The sequence below is a fragment of the Poecilia mexicana genome, unplaced genomic scaffold, assembly GCF_051168715.1.
Source record: "Poecilia mexicana isolate PSO_F unplaced genomic scaffold, ASM5116871v1 scaffold_11, whole genome shotgun sequence".
Classification (NCBI taxonomy): Eukaryota; Metazoa; Chordata; class Actinopteri; order Cyprinodontiformes; family Poeciliidae; genus Poecilia; species Poecilia mexicana.
Window position 1 is genome coordinate 15126474 of NW_028263380.1, and position 23259 is coordinate 15149732.

Genomic DNA, 23259 nt, shown 5'->3' on the forward strand with positions numbered 1-23259 from the left:
CTGATAGAAATAGCCATTTAATTTTTCATTATGGCAAAGTGTAGCACACATTTAGATAAATGATAAAATCTTTATGTACCTCTGACTTTAAATATTTTTGTCTGAATTTAGCCTTTTCAACTTTATTTAAATGTATAAAGTTAAAACAGTGAAACACATTTAAATATTTCAGTAAAACTAGGCCTGGGTAAACTCGGCGACCCCTGAAGTTTCCCACATGTTCAGTTATTGTAAGTCAACCAGCTGTTATGTCTTAGCGCCACACTTATCCTACTGTCAAATTTAACTTGATATCAAAGAAAAACCTCATTTGAAGAAATATTAAGCTGAGATTCTGAATGTTTGTCACCTTTGTAAATGTAGAAAAATGGTAATTGTATCTGTTTTGTCTTCTGCAGTCTCTCAGCCAGGTCTATGGGGGCCTCCCTGGATCCTGACTGCTAGTTCCAAGGTGACCCGAATTCATGACGGTCACTCGGGTGTAAGAAGGTGGATCAAAACGGCTCCTACAGACTGACTCGAGTCAAAGGCCTACAAAGGACCAACGATGGTGTCATCTCACATTAAGAAATATTTTCAAAATCGTTGCACATATTAAAACTAAGCCTGTAACAGAACTTGACAATCAACTCAGCAAGAGGACCAACGTGTGCAGCAAATGCTGTGCACGGTTTGGTTGAAATATAAGCCAGTGCCACAATAACGGCAATACTGTTCCTAAAGAGTTTTTGTAACTGTGGTGAAGAAGTTGTGGAAAACAGTGGGATGAAGATGAACTTAAGATTACTTCCCCCCTTCTACAAGAAGCTTCCCACTTCAGTGGCTGAGGACACCAGGCACAATATTCCTTCATGGTGACGCCTTCAACAAGCAACAAGCATGTTGTTGAATCATTAAATATTTTCTACTTTAGATTTAGTAGAATTTTGCTTTTTTTATGTTTCTTCTTTATATTACAGCCATCTCATCTTAAAAAGCCAGACAAGTTCCACAATCAGCTGATTTGAGTACAATCTGAGGCCTGTGATTTAACTTTTTAAGTTTGGAAGATATTGCTAAAACTTGACTTTCAATGTGTATAAAAATGTATTAATACATATTCTAAATTAATTTAATAATGGGGGCACTTAAACTAATCTCATTTTATAAAAGTGATGGATATACTGACATCGTGGTGACTTTTCAAAACAGTGATACAGATTGCTATTTTGCTAAAGACAATTCCAGGCCAATTAAACACATTACTGTAAAAGTGTATTGTAACAATTTTATCCAGTACCTAGATTTGTAAGGAGTCTTGGAAACAAAGGTGGTTTGAATGGCAACCAAATTAAAATTCATGTGTGTCCTTGGGTATTTTAAAATATGGTTTGGGTGATACAATGTAGGCATGAGGAATCTGTATCAAAACTGTTGCATTTCTCAGGACATACTCACTTTGGAGAGACATTGGGAGAGTAAAGCTGACACAGCTAACACAACATCACAGAAACGGGTCAAATCAATACAACACATACTCAAATCTTTTTGGACAGGTTATACGCTATTAGTTATACGCTGTACCTTTTTTAATTAGATGTAAACGCCACCACCTTCCAAACCAAACAACTCCGAGTAGCTGCTAGCTTGACTCCGAGTAGCTGCTAGCTTGACTCCGAGTAGCTGCTAGCTTGACTCCGAGTAGCTGCTAGCTTGACTCCGAGTAGCTGCTAGCTTGACTCCGAGTAGCTGCTAGCTTAACTCCGAGTAGCTGCTAGCTTAACTCCGAGTAGCTGCTAGCTTAACTCCGAGTAGCTGCTAGCTTGACTCCGAGTAGCTGCTAGCTTGACTCCCAATCACTTTGTAACGCTGTTTTGAAAATGTGCCGTAAGAATTTATGTTAATAGCTTTAACTATAAATTTATTGTGTCCCTGCTATAGCTAACACATAAACAAGCATTGGAATACTCACGTTTTTTTGTTTGTTTTAATGTCTCTGAAGCATACATCTGCAACAATTCTGCATGTGCTTTTGGTGGCAAGAATAAGTAAGTCAGTAATTCTATGATTTTGCTACAGTTATCACGCTTTGAGACATTGTAAGGCATATTTTTTAAGCTAACCTGCCAGCTCCTCCAGTTTTTATACGGAAGAGTGTGGCACTGAGCCTTTTGCATTATAGCTGCAGGACAGAGAGAAACGGACTGATTAAAACATTAAAAGACTAAGAAACAGGGATATGTAGTATATGTGCATAAGATTTGACTGCCTTACAGTCTGTAATACAGGGCCCAAAAATAACAAAACCAATACAAAGAAAAAGGAAAAAACAAACCTGTAAACTTTGTATATTAAATGTACTTTTTGTAGTCAGGTGATGAATTAATAAGCAGTGTGTTGGTTAACTCTATTAGAATCATTTACATTACAAATTTCATGGTTGATATATTTTATCTTAACCTCTTGCCTTTAAAAATACATTTTATTTCAAGATAAATTATAAAAAATTACATGTTTATGTTACCAGAAATGTATAAAATAGCTTAATGTATATCTATTCTTATATGTAAAATGTATTGAAATCAAGGGTAGGCCCTCAGGCATGTTAAAGTTGTGGCAAAACTAATTCTTATATTCTATAATGACTCTTAATGCTGCAATCCAGAAACAACAGTTGCGGGCGGAGTGTTTTTCTTTTCTTCCGGAGGAATAGATGATTGATTACTATACTAGCTCGCCTGTGTTGTGTAACCAAAACAGTTGTGGTGCTTTCAACAATGCTGGATTGCAGTTTTAAGTTCTTTTTGAAATATGTATCTATTTATTTACTTGGCCTGCATTGCAATACAGTATTCTGAAATGTTATATTTCATATCTGTTTTTATTTTTCTGGACGCTGCAATCCTTGGTCTGTGAGAAATGTTTTCAACGAAAGCAAATATAAACTATTTAAAGTTATGCCTATTTATTATTGAAGGTTTATCTGTGTTGGCTGCAGTGGGCTACCTCTAAAATAAAGCCCTTGCCAGTTGTCTGCTTTATACCATACAAAGTAAGGAAATATTTTTTGTTTTATTTGGTTAGAACAACTTGTTTTTGTTTTTTTTGTTTTTTAATTACCCCCAAGTACAAACTAGTTAAATCTTTACTACTAACCAAATAGGGAAATAAATCAGGTTCAGATCTTGGTGGCTTGTTTATTGCTATTTCTGGATGTTCCATGCTTTCTGAGGTTTCTCATATTTAAGTGCCGCTACCATCACAGTCAAACTACTATTATTTGCAGTCCAAAAAAATTGTCAGACTCTCAGGTGTTATGATGAGCACAGAGGAAACAAAACAAATATTGCATTTCTGTTAAATTAAGTACTTTTGGTTGACCAGAAAAAGTTGATCTTTAGCCACTAATGTAGAGATAAAAAAAAAATTTGAATATGTCATTAAGCTTGCAAAAGCATATCGGTAGGGTCTGAGGAAGCACAAAAATTATGAGACAATTAAAAGAAAACTGTATTTTCATTCAAAATGTCTGCCAGTTATGGCAGGCCAGAGCTTTTAAAAATCTGAAAAAGCAATCGGCCCAAAAAGCTGCAGTTTGTTCCCTGCTACTGAACGTTCAAAGAAACTTTTTGCAGATGAGAATTTTGGTTAATCCCGTGAATATGAAACCCTTTTACTTTCAGTCACTCTTTGTTCTCTACATGTACATTAGTGTGATGGACCAGTAGTTGAATTTATATTTGGCACACAAGTTTAACAGTAACCTAAGAAAGACCCACTGTAATAACGTATTATAAGAATTTATATGGAGAATTCTATAGAAAAGTGTTTGTTTGCAAAATTGTGAAATCTTAGATAATTTATTAAATTTTGTGAGATTAAGGGAGGGGGAGGGAAACTGCCATATTCCTGAAGGCGACGCAGGACCTAACAGAGTAAGTTTATCTTATATATTTTAAGAAAGAATATACAACATCAGTCAGCCTATTCATGTTTCTAAAATGGATGTATAGCATTATGGAGTGGAAAAATTATTTTTTTCTTGGCAGCTATTACTCTGCACAATTGATCTACTGTGTCACAAATATATTGTTGGTGGGATTTTTGACTTGAATTAGGCCTCCTGGATGTAATACCTTAATTTACTTGAGGTTTCTTTTGAAATAAGCCATGCCCCATTGATAAGCCATACCCTCCAGACCCCTGATGTTGTGTGGTGGATGTTTAACGTTGGTAATTTTATTTATAATGGTAGTAATCGTAGGTATGATTGCGCTTGTAATTATTATTAGTGTAAGTATACTTGATTGATATGACTTGTTTTGAACAAAGGGAATGTATTCATATTTCAGGTGATTTTTTTCCGAGTGATTTAAATAAATTATTAAATCCCTAATTCTCGATTATCTCTTGTTTCACAAGACAAGCGTCTGGATCTGGGCAATTTTGCCCCTTTGCAAATTTATTTCCCTATTTTGTGTCTGCGTTTCTTAACTATATTTAGCCATTGGCTATTACCTGGTTTCAAAATTGCTCAAATGTCACATGTACTTTGACATTATACGTGATCTTCTAAAATTTTTGTATTACATCTTTTTTATATTAATTTTGTTTCTGATTTGCAGCCATCTGATTGTTTCTGTTTTCTTCCATTATGCCATAAGACACATTAGCAATCCTGATCAAACCAATATAAATGTAAGTAGATTGCGTTTATGTTGAATTATTGGTAGATAATGAATTTTCTCATCAAACTACATTTCCCAAGAGTAGAATATAAAGAATGTAATTAAAATGTTATGGCAGATACTAAGCATTTCCTTCATGGGTACAAGTTATCGTTTCTGTATTTTCTATTTGAATACAGAAAATGCATTTAAAAAAATCTTTGGCACAAAAGATTTTAGGGTTGCAAGAGCAACTTTAGGTAAGAGATATTACAGTAGGCAGCATGTAGACAGTCATTTGTGTTGTCTGGCTCTGAATGTCAACTGCAGTTGAAATATTTGGTTAAAGTCAGCAGTGTTCTGTTTTTTAAATATACTGGGAAATCAGATTAATTTTAAAGTTTAGATTGACGACCAGACAGTCAGTCAGTTTTGGACATAATAAGAGGCAAATTATTATGTACAGTGCCTACTTTTACGTTTTGTAATAAACTAAAGTCGCTGGTTGGAAGTGGTCTTACCAATTTTGTGCTGAAAAGTAACCAAGTGTGTTTCCTGCAATACAGTCACAACCTGGTAATATTGGTGTTGGCCGTTCATTTCTGTTTATAAGAGGGATGGGTCCCAACTCAACCCTAAAACACAGGCTGGATCCCACTGCAGCAACAAAACACCTCCAGCGATTCCTTGTTTTACTGCTAGAAATCTCAACAGCCTCTTTGTAACGAATGAGAAAGTGATGAAACGCCACCAAGCATATTTCCTCTATCACCTCACAGCTTCGTCCTGCGCCGCATCTAATCAAAGCCAGTACGAGTCACTCATCCAAACGTGGCTTAGCATTCAGTCACATCATCTTTGTGGCTGTAGGAGTAATGAGATGTCGGCTGTTTCCCATCAGAGATCTGTACAGGGACACCGGATGAACACCAGCCAGGACTCCCAACAGGCGGCGAGAGGATGAAGGAGGATCAGCTTCATAGATCTTACTGCTCTTCCTCAACAGCAGTCACACTCCATTATGTGTGTTATTTAGGCTTATCAGGAAAAAAATTCTATACACCTAACAATGCTGCTGCAAGTTTTTCAATTTTTTTTGATGTTACAAATCTGAATCTTTACGTGGCAAATCAACACAACAAAGCACAAAATGTACATTAAAAAATTAAGAAATCAGTCCTACTGAGTCAATACTCCCCCACAGCATCATGCAACCACCATCTTTTGTTTCTGCGTATAAATACATATTGCATATAAGCAATGAACATATAGGAAGTGACAGAGCTTTTTCAAAAAACTATTTTCATGTGGACAAGACTTTAATTGTGATGTCTGAATAAACAGAAATAATCAGCTGCCACACAATGAGGAAAAAGGTATCAGACATATTAACCTATTTCTAAATATATTTCTATTATATATTTTTAGGTATCTTGTTGACACAAAATCCACACAGCCCCAGAAAAATAGAAATTATTACAAACTAATTTGCAAATACCACTTATAATAAAGTGTATAAGTATAAAGCTAATGAGAACTTTATACATTATGCAAATAAGATAAGAAAATGGCTGAAATGTGTTACAGTTTTTAAAGCAATCCTGCCCCCTATTGATAACAAATAATGTTGCTTGGGCACCTCTGAAAGAGGTGCCCAAATTTAGTACTCAAGAATTATTTTGCAACTTGAATGCATCCCTGCTCCAACACATCTGAATCAAAAACTGATTCAGTTTTTGCTCAGGAGCTTTGCAGACTCTTTGCATCCTGATTCATCAAATATGAATCAGGATTCTGATTCAGAGACCTGGTAATGAGTCATTCATTTGATTCAGGTGTGTTGGAGATGGGACGCATGTAAAAGTTACACAATAGTAGCTCTCAAGAAATAAACTTGGACACCCTGTCCTAATTCACAGCACAGAAAAAGATCCTTGTGATGGACAATAAAAGAGCTGTTTGATTTTGCAAAAGATACCATTAATAGTTCTAAACTTCTTAATGCTTGGAAGAGGAAAGAACACCATCTGTTTTTCTGTTGTTTTTTTGACAGAAAAGTAAAAAAATCAGATGCCACAAGAATTGTCCAGGAGTCAAGGGTGTCTTGCAGCAACAGGAAATCTAGATTGTTTCAGTCCATCAGAGGACTAATTGAAAATGTTTAGAAAGAGCTGAAGATCAAAGTGTATAAAGGACCAGAACCTTCAATATTTGTATGTTGTTGTTGTGGAAGTCACACTCACTCCCAAACTTTATTTAGTCAATTATTTTTGTATAGGAGACGTTTTAGAGTTTTCATTACCAACAAAGTGTCCACTAAGTATTGGATACATTTCACTAACCATAACCTAATTTGAGTTATGTGTGTCTGAATAATAATTACAACTTAAGAATAATTTCTTAATTACAACTGGCTTACAATTTCTTGTCAATAGGTCCCACGACAAAAATTTGTACAAGTTAAATACTTGTGGTCTCTACAAAAAAGTTTTGAAAATGGAATCCACAAAAAAGCACACATTCCACAAAAATTTATGACAAAGAAACTTAATGCATAAGTATGCAATGTACAAACACAAAGTAATGTGTAAAATTCACAAAACACAAATGGTTTGACCGTTACCAAGGCAACCTGCTCATTTACCAAAAAGAGGACACAAAAGAGAGACTGAGTAAGACAAAAAAAATAAATAAATTGGTTCACACATAGTCTTGTAAAAAAAAAAAAAAACAGCAATGCAGATTTACCAATGTTAATGTAACCACGCAAAAGTCCAGACTAAAAATGATATGCAAATTGAGAAAAAGCCACTAAATAACCATTGCTTTTGTAGTTCGCTTCCCTGACTAAAAAGGAGCATCAGCACCCTCTTGTGGTGCATTAGAGAATATAAATAATGGCTGAGATTTTTTCATATTTCTAAAATAATCTCATTGTGAAACCTAAAAAGTCTCATCAGTGGACTAAAACACAAATGTGCAATTAATATGCATTTTGACTCTGTAATTATACAATCCAATTCATATTTTAACATTTCAATAATATTTGACAGACCAGTTTTGTTCTTGCTTCAAAGAGTTAAAAGTTTCTGATGCAAAGTGTAAAGCAAAAAAAAGAAGAAAAACACACACAAATTGTAGTTTAAGTTCAGTTAGTTTTATTTTTAGATTTAAATTCAACATCTTCACACTTTACACTGAAATGAAACAAGCACAATCACAACTAAACTATTGCTGCAACAGCAGAATACAAAAGGGGAGAGATTTTTCCCCCCACAAAAGTTAAGAATAACTACAAAATATTGTTTATTCTTTCCAGTCAAACAACAAAGAGGAAGAAAAGAAGAGATGCTGGCACAATCTCTTTAGGTAATATTTTAGCATATGCAACTTTGAAAAATGTCAAAACGTTTCAATTTTTATGCAGATCCACAAAAGCTAAGTACCTGCATCAACATGAACATTCTCATATAGACACTACTGATCATTAGGGGGGGAAAGTTAAATGTTGGTACAACATGAAGTCAGAAGTCTTAAAAGAACAGCATGAATTTCTTTAAGAGAGGCTTTCAGGAGTTCATATGGAGCTGACTAGTATCTTGCCTGCTGTAGGTAGCTGATCAGTCTCAGTTCAAGACAAGACATGTTTTTAAATACATAAAATACAAAAATGTGCGTTGTTTTTATTGGTTGGTATTACAATTAATGGTTATCCTGGTAAAAGAGAAATTCCTTCAGTATAATTTTGCATTTCACTTTATTGGGTAGTAAAGTGTGGTGTGTGGTAGTAGAAGAAGGTTACTTGTGTTTACTTCCTGCCTGTGTTTTTATGAAATGTGCCACTTCAACCATAGGCAGTAAATGCTAAGATTGATGGAATCATCTTAAAAACAGGTGAGAAACAGAAGTTTGAGAATAATGCATATTTTTCAAAGCTGATATTGTTGCATTCTCAAAACTAAATTGCAATTGCTTGCTTTTCAAAATTGTGCGGCTCTGACTCAGACTGCTGCTGCAGGCAAGTTACTATCTGCTCCTAATGTTCCCACAGAACACAGACAATACAAACTCTATCGCAGAAAAAGACTGAGGAAACATTGGGTTGAGACTTTACAGTGGTGATGTTCCAGCAGGAAGTGTTGTCAGCGGTGTGTAGCCCCTTGAGTAAGTTTGGCACGTCTGGCTGTAGACGTTGCTGAGAGGAATACCAAGCTGACGACCTTGCCCTAAACCCTCCTCGGAGTTAAGTGCATAGGGCATCTTGGACATGATGGCCAAACTCAGCTTGAAGAAAACATTACGCAGAGCTGTTCGGTATTCCTTCCTGACCAGACAATAGATGACAGGGTTGAAACAGCTGCTAGTGAAAGCTAAACAGTTGGCCAGAGGGAAGAAGTACGTCTGAGCACTGTAGAACGATTTGCTCATATCAATGATGTCAAGCTGTATCAGGACGCTCCAGAGAGTGAGGACATTGTAGGGAAACCAGCAGGCACAGAAGGTCAGCACCACCACAGCCACAGATTTTGAGATGTCGGCTTTTCGCCGAGTGTTGCTGCTCCCTTTCAGTTTGTGCCTGCAGAGGAATCGCAGCAAGAGCAAGTAGGAGAGGATGATGATGGCGTAGGGTAGCAGAAATCCCAGAACCACTCGCAGGAGTTGGTTTATTCCGAGCCAAGCCGTGCCTTCTGGGAAGCGGAGCAAGCATGCTGTGTCATTGCCGCTGCCCACACGGCTGAGGTCTGCGTACCGGGCCCTGGGTACCGCCACAATGAGAGCCCCAACCCAAATGATAGCTGTGGTTACCGGGAAGGTACAAGATCTATTGCACAGGGACGATCCAGGTTTGAGAGCTGTTGCCACGTAGCAGTAGCGTGTCAGACTCATAGCTGTCAGAAAAAAGCAACTTGCAAAGACGTTCAGTCCAGTTAGCAAGGACACAGCCTTGCATGCAGCTAAGCCAAAAGGCCAACTGTAGTCCAGAGCAATGTCCACCGCCCAAAAGGGTAAGGCAAGAGAAAACAGTAGGTCGGCCAAAGCTAGGTTGAAAACAAAGAAGTTGATGGTGCCAGTGGTGATGGTGTGAGTTGAATAAAGTAGGAACATGACCAGCAAGTTGCCCAACACTCCAGCTGTAGCCACAATGAAGTACACCACAGAGATGAACACTCTCAGCGTTCCATCATCTGGACTCTCCATCCCACTCTCATTGTTTGAATTGTGAAATGACAGCAGAGAGTTGTTGCAAAATGCACCCAAACTGCAACTGTTCAGGAGGTTGTAGAAAATCTCGAGCTTCTTCAAATCAGGATTTGACATGTTTTTAACTCCTAAAGCTCACTTTTTTGAGAATAGCCTCGTCTTTTAGAGGAGGAGGAGTTTCCGCTTACCCTCTCTGAGACAACTATAAATCAGATAGGCAAGTTCCGGCTTTGCGTTTATTAGATGACAATCATGTGCTCCTGCAAGGAAAGAGGAAATTATAATTACATCATAGACGCAGCAGTTTATGAATAAATAAGTGGATTAGCTTGGTCAGATAAACGAATTTTACTGAAGTGTCAGCCACAGGGTCAGATTATGCTGCCCAGATCTTAATGAAAGAAACAAAGTATGTACATTTTTGATGAAAGTCTCCTGGCTGATTTCATTGCCTAATAGAGAAAAGATTTTCAAGATTTGTTCAGTATATTTTTTAACCATACTTGCTTAAAAAAATTCATGACTACACAGCATGTACAAACATCCATCCTCTAATAACTCATTACGATGTTTGACTTCAAACTAATCGCATTATTTGAACAGGAGCTGGTCTGCCAAGTAACCCAAATGGGTTTTCCTCAAAGATCTGCCAGATAAAAAAATTTTGACTTGAAGATGTTAAATTAATATTATCAATATTAATATTGTTAATGAAATCTATAGTTTTTTGTCTCTATTTTTCTTCTCTGTCTTTTGCTTGTTTGAAATTAAAAAGGCAAGGAACTTGAAAATTGTGCTCAACCCTCCAACATTATTTACTGCATTATTTGTTTATCTATCCAGTTTTCATTTAACCAGCTGTTTATCTAAATTTCTCCCAGTTTTAAACCCACCAGCTAATCTATCACAGTTAATCAGACAAGGTTCCTTAACTACTGAAGACCAGAATCTGTTTAAATTTCCATTTATTTCAAGTAATTTGACTAGCAATGAAATATTACATTCAAATATAAACTAATGTCTCTTAATGCAGTCTCGATTGCTATTTTCAATTAAAGAAGGAAAACAAATCTTACCTGGGAAATGAATGATGGAAAACCTTCAGCTGGGCTTACTGTCATCGCTCTGAGCTCTACTGAAGAACACGGAAAATAGCAATCTTCATTGTCCCCTTCCCTTGTTTTAGGCTCCACCTTCCAGAGAAGGATCAACAAGGGTCTCATAAATGGTTGATGATTAACTGTCGAAACCTACTAATATTTAAGTATCAACAATCATATCAGTCTTGTTAAATAAACAAAACAAAAAAACCAGCTATCAAATGTCAATTTGAAGGGTAAATTAATTTTGTCTGGGAGAAGAATTACATTTTTTATAGAAAGGAATGAGAGGAATGTATTATAACATCTAGATTAGTTTTCAAAAATCAAACCGTAACACTTTAATTGGAAGTGATTAGCTATACAGAGCTATACAGGAGCTAGTCTCTGATTGAAGATTAAGCTATTGGTAATCACTACCATGTTACAATGATTAAATCAAGACAGAAGAATCTATCATAAACAAACAAGAAACCGTATTACTTAGAGGGAAGTTCCGAAATTAACCGAGAAGGCAGGATATCTTTAGCGTTATCAAAATGCGGTTTCTTTGTGGCGTAATTTGTTGCTACAATTACACGGTTTGACATCAAGGAAAGGTTGGAGAGTAAGGGCGAGGAAGGCGTTACCTCTCTCACTCACTGCTATATTGATATCCTGTAGCAAATATGTACAGATACTTAAGTACTGGTTCGCTGTGCTGGTCTGTATGCACTTCATTTCACAAGATTATCTGTTATGCAGTGAAGTTTTATATATAGATAAATATTTGTATTGCACTGCACGTACTGTGATTGAGTTTTCAGTTGTACGTTAGAAACAGTGTTACTATACCTGTGTGGGGATTGTGCTGTCAGTGAAAAGATCCATGTTGGGATCTGCTCCACTGAATTATTTTTCTTTTCCAGGAAATTATAATGTGACATAGTTTCCAACAGCCATTGCTGCATTTTTTACTGCAGCGGTGGCTGCAATAAAACAAAACAAAAAAAAACCCAACAAACTAATTCATTAAACACCAGACTTTTATTACATGTGCTTTATTCTCCTGCACAGTTTAACTTTATCTATTGTATTTGTTATACAGTATTTTGCCTACAGTTAGGCAATGAATGCACTGCAAAAACACAAACTATGATTGGTCTAGAGCAAAGTTTTGGGAATACATAAAATATGACAAAACTAAATTACAGTAAATTTTTTACCCTAATTCCAACACTCCTCCCAATCCTCATTCTCATCTTCCTTCCAACCCTCTTTCCGACCCCAATTTAACTGAGTCGCTAACCCTTCTAACCCTCCTGCCAGACCTGCTTCCAACCATAATTTCAAACCTCTTTCCAATCCTTAATCCAAAAGAACTCTGATAGACTTTTTGAGGTTACTGACAGAGTATAAAAAATAAACAGCCATAACAGACTGGGACCAGAATTTAAGCAAAACAATTTATCTCTTCATGTTGACGAGGCTGTATGACAAAGCTGAAGTTCATTCAAATTGCTGTAGAGAAAAGGTTTCATATGTCATTATGGGCTAGCTTTTTTTTTTTTAGCTCATTTAGCTTATAAACTGTCCTGACCTTACAGCTTAGCTATGTAAACAATGTTCTGCACTAATTTCTGATACTCTTCAGGTGCGATTTTTGCATTGACTGAAAGTTTTCACTTTCATTTCATCCATTTCTACAGTTTTGCTACATGTGTTTTGCAGGCTTTTGCTTTATTCGGCTGCTCCTGCCTATTTCTTACATTTCTGCACATCTTCCGCCGTTAACTTCAAATGCTTCTGTAATTTTCACTGAAAATGCACAATGCATTATGGCAGGAATTGCAAATTTTTCTAACTGAAACTTTGTAGACCGTTTTTAAAAGGCATGTATTTGACAAAATGTGTTCTTTTACATTAACTCAAAATAGATTGGTCGAATTCCCAAGAGTTATGCTGGCAAGATGGTTGTTGATGGATACAAAAAAAATATTGTGACTTCTAAAACCCTTCAAGACTTTAAAAAAACAGAAGGGTAAGCAGAAAAACAAAAAAGAAACTACTTTTATACTTATGGAGTTTTTTTAACCATGCGTACCTTTATGTTTGACCTTTATCTTAGCGTTGTTCCCTTTGATAAGCTGCACTGCTTTCAGGCTTTCAGATTAGACTGGGCGGCAGAAATGATTCTTCATTATAAAACGCTGATAGTGGAAAGAACATCAGCAGTGAATGACTAAATGAGATTAGGATGCAAAAGGCGGAAGAGTGAAGAGTCTGATTTATACTGGTCTGCATGCACGGAGTTTTCATAAATGGACTGAAGAAAACATGCCACTCCCTGAGTTTTCCGCCTGCAACATCCCGCAGAAACATGTTTCCAACATTAGACGTGCTGTGTAAGAAAAAACAAAAATGAGATATCTGACATCATCTCTGTCTAGATGCTTTTTGTTTGATTGGCAAAACTATTTCTAATTGCTAAATGTGAGAATATTTAGAGAACTTAATTTAACACATGCTGAGGTAATTAAAGGAGTCCCAGGTCTTAAAGCCAATGTTTTTTAAGGTTCTGATTGAGGAACTCCCATTGATCTGTTTTAAAGCAACACCTTAAATATTTTTCTTCTTCGCATTGAAAAAAATCTAATTAAATAAGCCAAAATAAAGAGAATGATGGGCCTTCACATGTTTGGGTTCAATTTCCAGATGCCTGATGGTACCATATCCTTCTGCCTATATGCAAGTAGGCATAGACCACTGAATATTTTCAAAGTATACTATGGTTTTTACAATGTTACTGTCAGTGAATAGCTAATCACACCATTGCTATAGTTTAATATATAGTATAATAATAGAGAAAATTGTGGAGAGAACCGTTTGCTGTGTGCATTTCTCAGTATGACGTTGAAGCAGAGAATGGTTTTGTATGGAGTAGAGCGAACAAGTAACCAGACTTCTTGTTCGCCCCCTGAAGACCAATTTTAAGATCAGCACTTCAACATGAATTTTTTATAATATTACAATTAAATTTGAGAACTATAAAAAAAATAACTGCTTAAAGAAACATGTCAATTTCTGTCAGAGTTGATTACTGAAAAACTGTGAAAGTGGTGGAATTTTATTTGACTTTTATATGTTTTACTAATTTTTAATAAATGTTGTTCCAAGTACTTTTTAATAAGCATATGATTGCTCCATTGTTCCATTGACAAATGAGTTGATGGAACAATGGAGTTGACACAAAATGATCTCTACTGGTCCCATTCATCCAGATGTGTTTATCTGATCACTTAGAGCTCATCGCTGCAGGTGACAGCGAACAGCAACGGTGAAAAACTGCTCCACTCCTCAAACAACCAACACCTGCTTAGATGAATGGTCCTCTCTGCTTTAAACTTCCATTTTTCAATGCACAACAGTGGTGTCACTGGCTATCTTAGGGTTGTTCACAAAACTAAAAAATGGCTTCCTCAAATGGAGTGTCCTAGTTTGATTGTCAAGCAGAAAACTTCCTGAACGACCGTTAGTTTAAGGAATTCATTCACACTGTTAAATGCAGAATGTAAAAAAAAAATATTAGGCAATATTATAAAAACAATTTGAAGCAGACCCCCAAATGCTGAAGCAAGACTGACAGCTTAAGATACCAATGGAGATAACAAGGCCACTGGACAAAAGCAGCAGAGTGGAAGAGAAAGAATATACATATTTTGTGACGTATATGTAACTTGTTCTACTTCTAGATAAAAAACAACTACTTTCTGGTAAAGTAGTTGTTTGAAGCAACCGCCACGTTACTTCAAAATGAAGTAACGTGTACCTGGTGTGACATATGACAGAAATTATTTTGAGTTAAGATGAATGAGATTGACAACCACAGATAACTGATAAAGCATCTGCTGACATTTACATATACTTACATATTTACATAATAATTTTTAGACACTCAGAAATTGAAAATACGACTTTATCTACATGTCCACTTAAGCAAATAGAACTTTGCTAAAAGTATTTTTTTTTACTGCCGTATTCTTTGTAATGTTACTCAGTCTTATTTATTCATTTAAATAATATTTAATAGACAGAGGTAACTTGTCTTTGTGTGAAGCGCCTACACGTTTAGAGAGGTGGGGCTAATTAAACACTATTCTTGAATTTTATCTAAAATCTGTTCAAGTATAAATACTTTTTTTTATATATATATAAAAAAAATGTTTCTTTTACTGTACTTTCAGCATAGCAGCATCACTCCACAGCTGTGGACACACGGACTTGCTAGATGTTTTGTTATTATGTGGTGTTCTCTTCCCAACACGACTGTGAGCAGGAATTAAACCTGCTACATAATTTAACTCTCTGGTAAAGAGCGTTAAATTACTTCTGCTGTGATCTGGCACCTTAATAGGAAATAACTTGATCTTCAACAGAACCGACTGTCCCTCCCTGACAATATATGCTTATAAGGAAAACAATAAAAAAAAACTGTAGGAGATAATAGATACAGTACTCTTTAAATTATTAAGTAACTATTATTTAATAAATTGTAGCATAGTTGACCTTCAGTAGTGCTCAACATTCTTTAAATTTGTTTTGTTATTTAGGGATCACATAACCTCCTAATTGAAGGTTGACGACCCCCAGTGGGATCCCCACCCCATGTTTTAGAACCGCTGTTCTAAAACTACCTTAATCTAATCTGAACCTCCGCGCACGCGCCCACCCTTCACCCCTCAGCGAATGGGACAGACCCGCGCGCTCACGCACATATCACTGTTGCTCGTTATTAACGTTAATAACGTTATCTCTCGCGTCACTCACGTCTCCCCCCCCCCTCTCACCGTCCTCCCAACAACAACGGTCTGCCGCTGCGGAGCCTCCTGAGGACGGAACTGCGGTTCAGGTGCACCGCTGTGATTTAAATAACAACTCAAGTTTATTTTAGCGCTGCGAGAAGAGAAGGAGACGAGGAGAGATTAGCACAGTGCTGAAAGACAGCTCTCTGATTTGTGGACAAGTGTTTATCCGCTGAAGGGAGCTCGCCATTGTTTTATCTGTGATGGGATTCCTTCAGGAGCAACCTGCCGCCTGACGTTAACTACTCCCCTGCTGGAGGTAAGAGCTGAAGCTAGGCGACAGTTAACTGACAAAACACAGTGTTTCCTTGAGGCGCAGGATGATGTGCTGGCTGGGACACTTTGTTGTTAGAGTTAGTGTCGGCGAAAGTTAACTACAACATCCCATCTAACTATTATGGATGTCAGTTACCAGTGCGGCACTCGGCGAAGTCCCATCTTAGCCCACTCAAACAGCCGTTGCAGGAATAATTGGTGATTAATCACACGTTTGTGAGCGCCTTTGTTGTACCAGCAATAAGCGAACAAGTTCAACGCTGCTGAACTAGTGTTAGGTGAGCGCAAACGGGACAGACAACAAGGCTGCCATTGTACCGGATCAGAGGCGGATTAACGGAATTCCTTTTCTCTGCACTGTCTGAACGGCCTCCAGCCCCCCTCTCTCTCTAGTCTCTGTCGGTTCTAGATGGTTTGAGAAGCTCTCACCTCTTGAACTCTTTAGAAACTAAACTTGAACTCCATCAGCAGGCACGCACGCACTGATGTCAAAATGAAGATGTTGGGGGAAACATGTGGATGGGGACAACGCTTTTAAAAGGCATTTGCTTCCTGAATTGTGATCCAGACACAAGAAGACTTACAACTGTAACTTAATGTGCATTTTTCTTAATTGGTATCTTATTAAACATGTCTTAAAGTGAGGTATGTTTATAAAATATTTAGGATTCAGCAATAAATATCAAACATCCCAGAACATGTAGTTTTAGAAATAAAGTTACAGTATTTTCAAATTTTTGAAATTCTAGGGTTTTTGTTTAAACGGTTGTGATCCAAAATAGTATATTTATCACAAAATTGACAAGTTTTCTATATATTTTAAGATTCAGAAAGGCATGTGTGCTGAAGTGTCATATTGGTTGACTTTTGGAACTTAAGTTTGGTTTTAAAAAGTTTGATTTTGTGCCCCAGCTATGACAGAAAGCAAATAATTAAAAAAAATTAATTCTGAATTCCTATTTTGATATCATTCACCATACGTAAAACTTTAATATGCAAGTGTTTTTGTTTTTTAGAGTAACATCTATCAAATGAAACAAAAACTGCAGCCAGCGACTTTGTTCTCGTTTCAACCGAGGCGTTTTCAGTGGAATCATAGCAATCAGTTGGTATCCAGTCAATGATTTTCACATCTCCAATGATTGGACAATGACAACGTTACTTTTTGAAACCAAGTGTCAGAGTTGAACTTTTTGGGAACACCCCCTGTGGAGGTGTGAAGTGTTCTATAGGTGTGATAGTAAACATGCGCACGAAGGACAGAAGGGTTTGTTCTACACATGTACGCGCAGATTACTACAAAAACAATGGTGGACAGGATTGTGGTGTTTGTGCCACTTCACCTACTCAGTTTAACACAACTTGTGATATGGAACATCATGAGGACTTGGCTCATCGTAGGCAGGTTACCGTTTTCTAAATGAGGTGGAAGCCAAGGGTCAAAAGTGCATGCAAGTTTTGACAACATGCTAAAATTACAGTGCCCTCGCATGACAACTACAGTGGATTTAAAGTGTACTTGTGGTCTCATCTAAATGTGGAACTTTTCTCCAACTGAAATCCAGAAACACTGGTAGTTGTCAGGCGGTATTCTTGTGTAAACAAGACCGCTCCCGGCCTTATTAATTTATAGTAACATTCGTACTGATTTGAAGACTTACAATTGCAACTGAATTAGCTTTTTTCATCACAAAAGTAAAAATGCCTTAAGTAATGCTTGTCATGATTCTCTTACAAGTTTGTTAACGGTCTACAGGAAATAACTGCTTTGTATTCTTGACCAAGTAAATAACTCTCTTGGTGTCTTTATTTAGCATAAAGCCAGAGCAATTGTTCTCAGAGGCTGGAGCTAATGACAGGTCACAGACGGGCCAAGATCCTCATGAACTTCTACCCGTCTTGAACTTCAAACTTTGAACTTCACAAAGGTTTTTGCCACAGCCGTTTTATGAACCTTCAAACCATCAATATTTTTTGCTTTATCTTCATTTCACATAATGCGTTCTCTTGTGGCACACTACCTCATATCTTAATTTCCTATGTCAGTAGTTCAAAGTTTCTCTGTAATTAACTTGCATATGCAAACTGTGGAGTGTGATCATCAAAAACAGTTTGCATAATCTGAAATTACTCTTTATTTGGACTGGATGGTAGATTTCCACTTTCATGTGGACTAAATGTTAATTTCAGCCTCTTGGACCTCCTAATATGGATTTATACTAAATGAAGATACAAAGAGAGTTATATACAGAAGGTAAGATATTTACTGATATTTAACTTGGATTCAAAAATCACAAGCTATCCATTTATTGATATAGTTTTAATGGGCTTTAATATTGAATGCATAAAAAACAGGTTTCCGTTGTTTTTTGTTTCTTGTTTTTCTTGGTACTTTAAGGCTTTTTTCTTTTCGCACAATTATGGAAGAAGTTTTTATAGGAGTATAAAAACTGACATATTGCTTGCATAAACTCTTATTTATACTCCCAAAACATCCAGATGTTATATTAGTTGTGGCCTTTGACAATCCACTACTCACTGGAAATAAACAAATAGGCCCAGATTTTCCATTTCTTACTCCTCCTCCCCTCCCCTGCGTAAATTTGCACATCATGCACAACATGCACCGTCCCCAGCTCTCCCCTCCTCCCCTGCAGTATGAGGCTGACCAACATGTGGGGAGGTAATCCCAGCTATTAGGGTAATCTCCTCAGCATGACGATCAATAGGGGAGGGTGTGCTGCCCGACTACCAGACAAGAGTTGTGGTGTGGGGAGGGGGACAAAATTTGTGCTAAAGAAAAATGATTTAATCATCTAGATTAGGTCAGGAGACGAAGGGGCTGGACAAAGGGGGAAGGGTGCAGACAGAGGCGACAGGAGGATGTGAGGGGTGAGGCCATCTCGACTTTGGAACAAGATCTGTTTGGTGACAATGGACTGAAACATTCTGGTTTCAAGAGCAGATGAAGGCAACAGACTACTGTAGCAGTAGTCTTGTGCTTGAGACAAGACTACTGCTACAGATACTGGGCAGAAAGGTTAGAAGTAAAGAGTTAGCTGTGTCTCAGTCTTTAAAATTCTAACTTAACACTAAAGTCCTAATGGAGACAGCTTCAATAAAAGTAGATTTAAAAGTTGGTGAAACAGACCAAAATATTCCTTTGGGGTAGTTGCATTGTAGATGCAACTACCCCAATTAGCAATTAGGGCTAATTTAGAGTAAATCAAAATTAGGCAAACTAGCCAGACTGTAGTTTGTTATTCCAAGGAGTTTGACCTCAAAAAGATATGAATACAATTTTTTAAATTCTAAACATGGCTCCATGTTGCTTTGCAAATTCTGAATTTTTCCAAATATCATTAAATGTGGTTCCAGCACCGTTATCAGGTAGGCATGGACAAGTCAAAGTATAGCAAGGTTTTAAAGATAGTTAAAAAATTTCTAAACTATTCTGATAGTTTAAAGTCCTTTCAATGAGATACTAGAGAAGGACCTGGAGTGACTGGAGTTCTCTCCAAACTGTGTGAAGCAAAACATAAAGCAGTTCTGCCCCTCCTACACCTGCTGCTGCACACCACTGGTTGGCTTACTGAAGGAATGCTATTACACCTTTCCCATGCTTACAAGACAGAAATGGTGTTAGGAAGTTCCCAGTTCCTTTTGGTGTGTTTTGTGATTTTTTTTAAACATTTTTTTATGTTTATATTTCTGATGTTTGTGTGTAACACCGTGGGGTAATTGGCATAATATGTTTTAAACTATTATTAAAATTGTGACCAATTTGCTTTCTGACATGAGGGAGTTTGCAAATGACTTATTTCCCCATCAGAAAGTTGTTTTTCCCAATTATACAGACACCAAATGAACACTTTGCAGGTCTCAAGCAGAAGTGGGAAAAAAAGTCATTCAAAAGAAAAAAAAAACACGCACACCACTTAACAGTTATTAGTGGTATTCATTATAATATTGTACAGATAAGAATGATGCCATAATTTCTTGATATCAGGGTTATGGAAAATGATGGAAAATTGAATTTGACTTGGTAAGTCTCCCTGTAAAGTGGCCTGGTTTGACTTCTGTTTTATAGCAGTGCTATAAAAATAAAGTAACTGAATTTATTACTTCATTGTTTTACTACATCTGCTTTAAGACAGTAAAAAGACAATAAACATACACAAAGCAAAAGAATCACTTTACTCAGCACATCTCATGCAAGATACATCCAAAGAAAAATACCAAAAATGCATTTTAAAAAGTTAACATAAAACTCGAAAGAAAGGCTTCTATCCAATAATTTCATTGAAATGTATCCCAGATCAAGATACATATGGAAAAAGAAAATAGAGCTTTGTATTTGAAGATGCCATGTATTTCTCTCCATCCATCCATCCATCCATCCAGCCAGCCAGCCAGCCAGCCAGCCAGCCAGCCATCCATCCATGGATGGAGAGCGAAACTTGAATTTGCAATACTAAAGGGTTTGAAAACAGACTTAGTATAAAAACTAAAAAGTTGTGCTTAAATTATTATGCATTAAATAATATTACATGTACAACAACACACAACTTACAAGTATTCTTCCTGGATTGGTGTTCCATTCCAGCAAGAATAGGAGAACTGTAGCCTAGCGTTGCTAGGGAGAGGCTCTCCATGCTGAGATGGATTACTCCCATCCACTGGTGGATCTGTGCCTCACTAGAGGCAAGAAATGCTGAAAAATTTCTAAATCTAAACCTCCAGTTTGGAGGTGAGAACTCTTCATTTTTCTGAGATGTGTAGTCCATTCTAGTTTACAACCTCAACAGCTTGTTTATTACAGCCATGTGTACCATCAACATATGCAATGCTTAGCCTGGTTAATTCACTCCAAAACCAGTAGATAGAAACATCTAATTCCCATTTTCCTTTTTTTGCAACATTGCAAAATCTTTCTTAAAAGTTTCATGACAATTGGATGGAACATAGCAAGTGACTAGGGCAAAGAACCCCCAACTTAAAATACATAAAAACTGCATTATCAAGTATCTGGGAGAGACCATTCCCAATTTGTGTAAAAGGAAAAAAAAGGGAGGGGAAACTTGCTCTTCAAGTCTCCAGCGAAGGAGCTGGAGTTCAAACACTGGCATAGTGTCCAGATGGAAGATGGAAGGGATGAGTAAGGCGTTCACAGATCCCTCCTGTTTGGTCCCATTGAGACAGAGGGAGACGAGATTGGATGGGTCTGAGGGAATCAGGTTACTATCGGCCCATTCTATTCCAGAGAAACGCTGGTGTAAAAGATGCAATACCCCGATGGGAAACCTAATCCGGACCCTCCTGCCAGCTGTCATTGTTTTGCTCTTGGGTAAAATCGCAGAGTAGCTATCACCTTACCTTTCTTAAAACCTTACTTTAATCATGAGCGAAAATGGGAAATTACTCACATGTTCTTACAGATCAGCATTCACTTTGTAACTTGAGAGATTTGTGAGTGCAATTTGTTGTATATCACAAGTACAATGGCACTAAAGTCATTTTAATCCTCTTAAGACACAAGCGTGAGACACTGACTTGTTTTTCATTTATAGAGGAACTGTGTGAAGCAGCACTGCAAAATATAGTACTAACTTAAAATTGGTTTTAGTAAAGTTCAGGAAAACCATATTGGGCTGAAAAGAAATGAGAAATAAAATAAATGCTAAAACCAAAGAGGAGAGAGTGAAACTTGAATTTGCAATACTAAAGGGTTTGAAAACAGACTTAGTGTAAAAACTAAAAAGTTGTGTTTAAATTATTATGCATTTTTACATTTTGAAGTATTCCTCCATTTATTTCTGCTGTAGGACTCTGTTTGGGGTTCAGGTTTGCAGAGGCCACAGTTTTGAATAAGCTGCATTTTCTTTTGCATGCAGAAGAACAGTTAATCTCAGTATAGAGCTGAAATCAGGGTCACAAAAAAGATAAATACTTTAATGGGATTTGGAAATTTGCAAAGCAAAAGCCAGCATCTCCTGGTGAACATCAGACATACAAGACAATCATAAATAATTCCTAAAAGCTCAGATGAAACTGGAACTGCCATAACTAAAGAAAATAAAAAAAAATGACAGAAAATGAATACATTATTTGTATATTGTAAATATCATTCATACCTGGCTAAAGTCATTTTTGTAGAGTATATGGCCTGATTTGTTAGCTGCACTTCCAGAAAGGCATGCAACTGAGTTTTATTTGGACACTTTCAAAAAAAAAAAAAGCTTGTTTTTATGCCTTTGGCTTACTAAAGTGTATTTTAGATGGTTCATATTGTTTTGTTGATCTGAGGAGCCTCTGTTTTTGCTGAATTTGCTGTTCAGTTTCCTGTCCGTCTGCCCTCAGTTGTTGGTGTAGGGAAAAGCTACAGAGAGAGCAGCTGAAACACTAGTCTTTAAATCTTATGATGTTGAAAGGAAAGTCCTACGTTACTAAACAGAACAACAATTTTTCCTATGGCATTATTAAAAGGAATTATGTTTTTTTTAATCACTAATGGTGAGCAAATTTGCGTCGCTATTTGAGGGTTAAAAAAGAGGTACTTTAATGACAAATGTTATTGTACAAAATGATTTATTAATATACTTAAATGTTTAGTGGGCTATATTATGATTAATCTTTATATTGTCGAAAAATGGGGAAGTTGTAAAAAGACAATAAATTTTTATTGCCATAGATAAGTTCAAGGATAAATTCTGCTTACATTGTGATATGCATTCTGTAATTTTAATCTCTGGCAGGTTGTCTCTGTTTCTTTAACATTAACATCATGATCTTAAATAAAAAAACTCGAGATTTCCTTCTGAGGATAGGAGCACAGATGATTGTGTGTGGATGTGGTGGATTGGGCGTGGGATGCTGTAAAAAGACACAAACCAGAGTGACAGAGACACATAAAGGGAGACAGTGTGAGTCTGAGTTGACCTTGGCATGATAATCTAATCCCTGTTGAGAGTGCTTTTTTTAGAGAGCAACTTAATGCTAGCAGATTATACTCCAGTGTCTCCCACACTAGCCAATACACACAGAAAACAGAGTGGGTCCACGGTGGATCCCTAGACCCACCACAGATGAACTCTTAATATTTGAAAATACCCTTAAATATGTAATTCTTCCATCTTTTCTTTTCTGCTTTCAGAGACAGTCCTTTGTTAATCTCCAAGGTCTGCAATCTACCTT

At 36.8% G+C, this 23259-nt stretch overlaps 2 protein-coding genes across 4 annotated transcripts in view; one reads left to right on the forward strand and one right to left on the reverse strand.

Moving 5' to 3' along the window:
• The window catches only part of LOC106932692 (ras/Rap GTPase-activating protein SynGAP-like), a 55873-nt gene extending 51498 nt beyond the window's left edge, over positions 1 to 4375 (forward strand). For all 3 annotated transcript variants that reach the window (XM_088010264.1, XM_088010265.1, XM_088010266.1), the window contains one exon: positions 399 to 4375. In XM_088010264.1, coding sequence (XP_087866390.1) covers positions 399 to 437 — 39 coding nt within the window. In that variant the 3' untranslated portion in view covers positions 438 to 4375. The remainder of the gene's footprint in view (positions 1 to 398) is intronic.
• A 4381-nt stretch (positions 4376 to 8756) lies between these two features.
• On the reverse strand, positions 8757 to 9965 carry LOC106932695 (relaxin-3 receptor 1-like). Its single transcript, XM_015011514.2, has one exon. The coding sequence runs from the start codon at positions 9963 to 9965 to the stop codon at positions 8757 to 8759; it is 1209 nt and encodes a 402-aa protein (XP_014867000.2).
• Positions 9966 to 23259: the final 13294 nt, after the last annotated feature.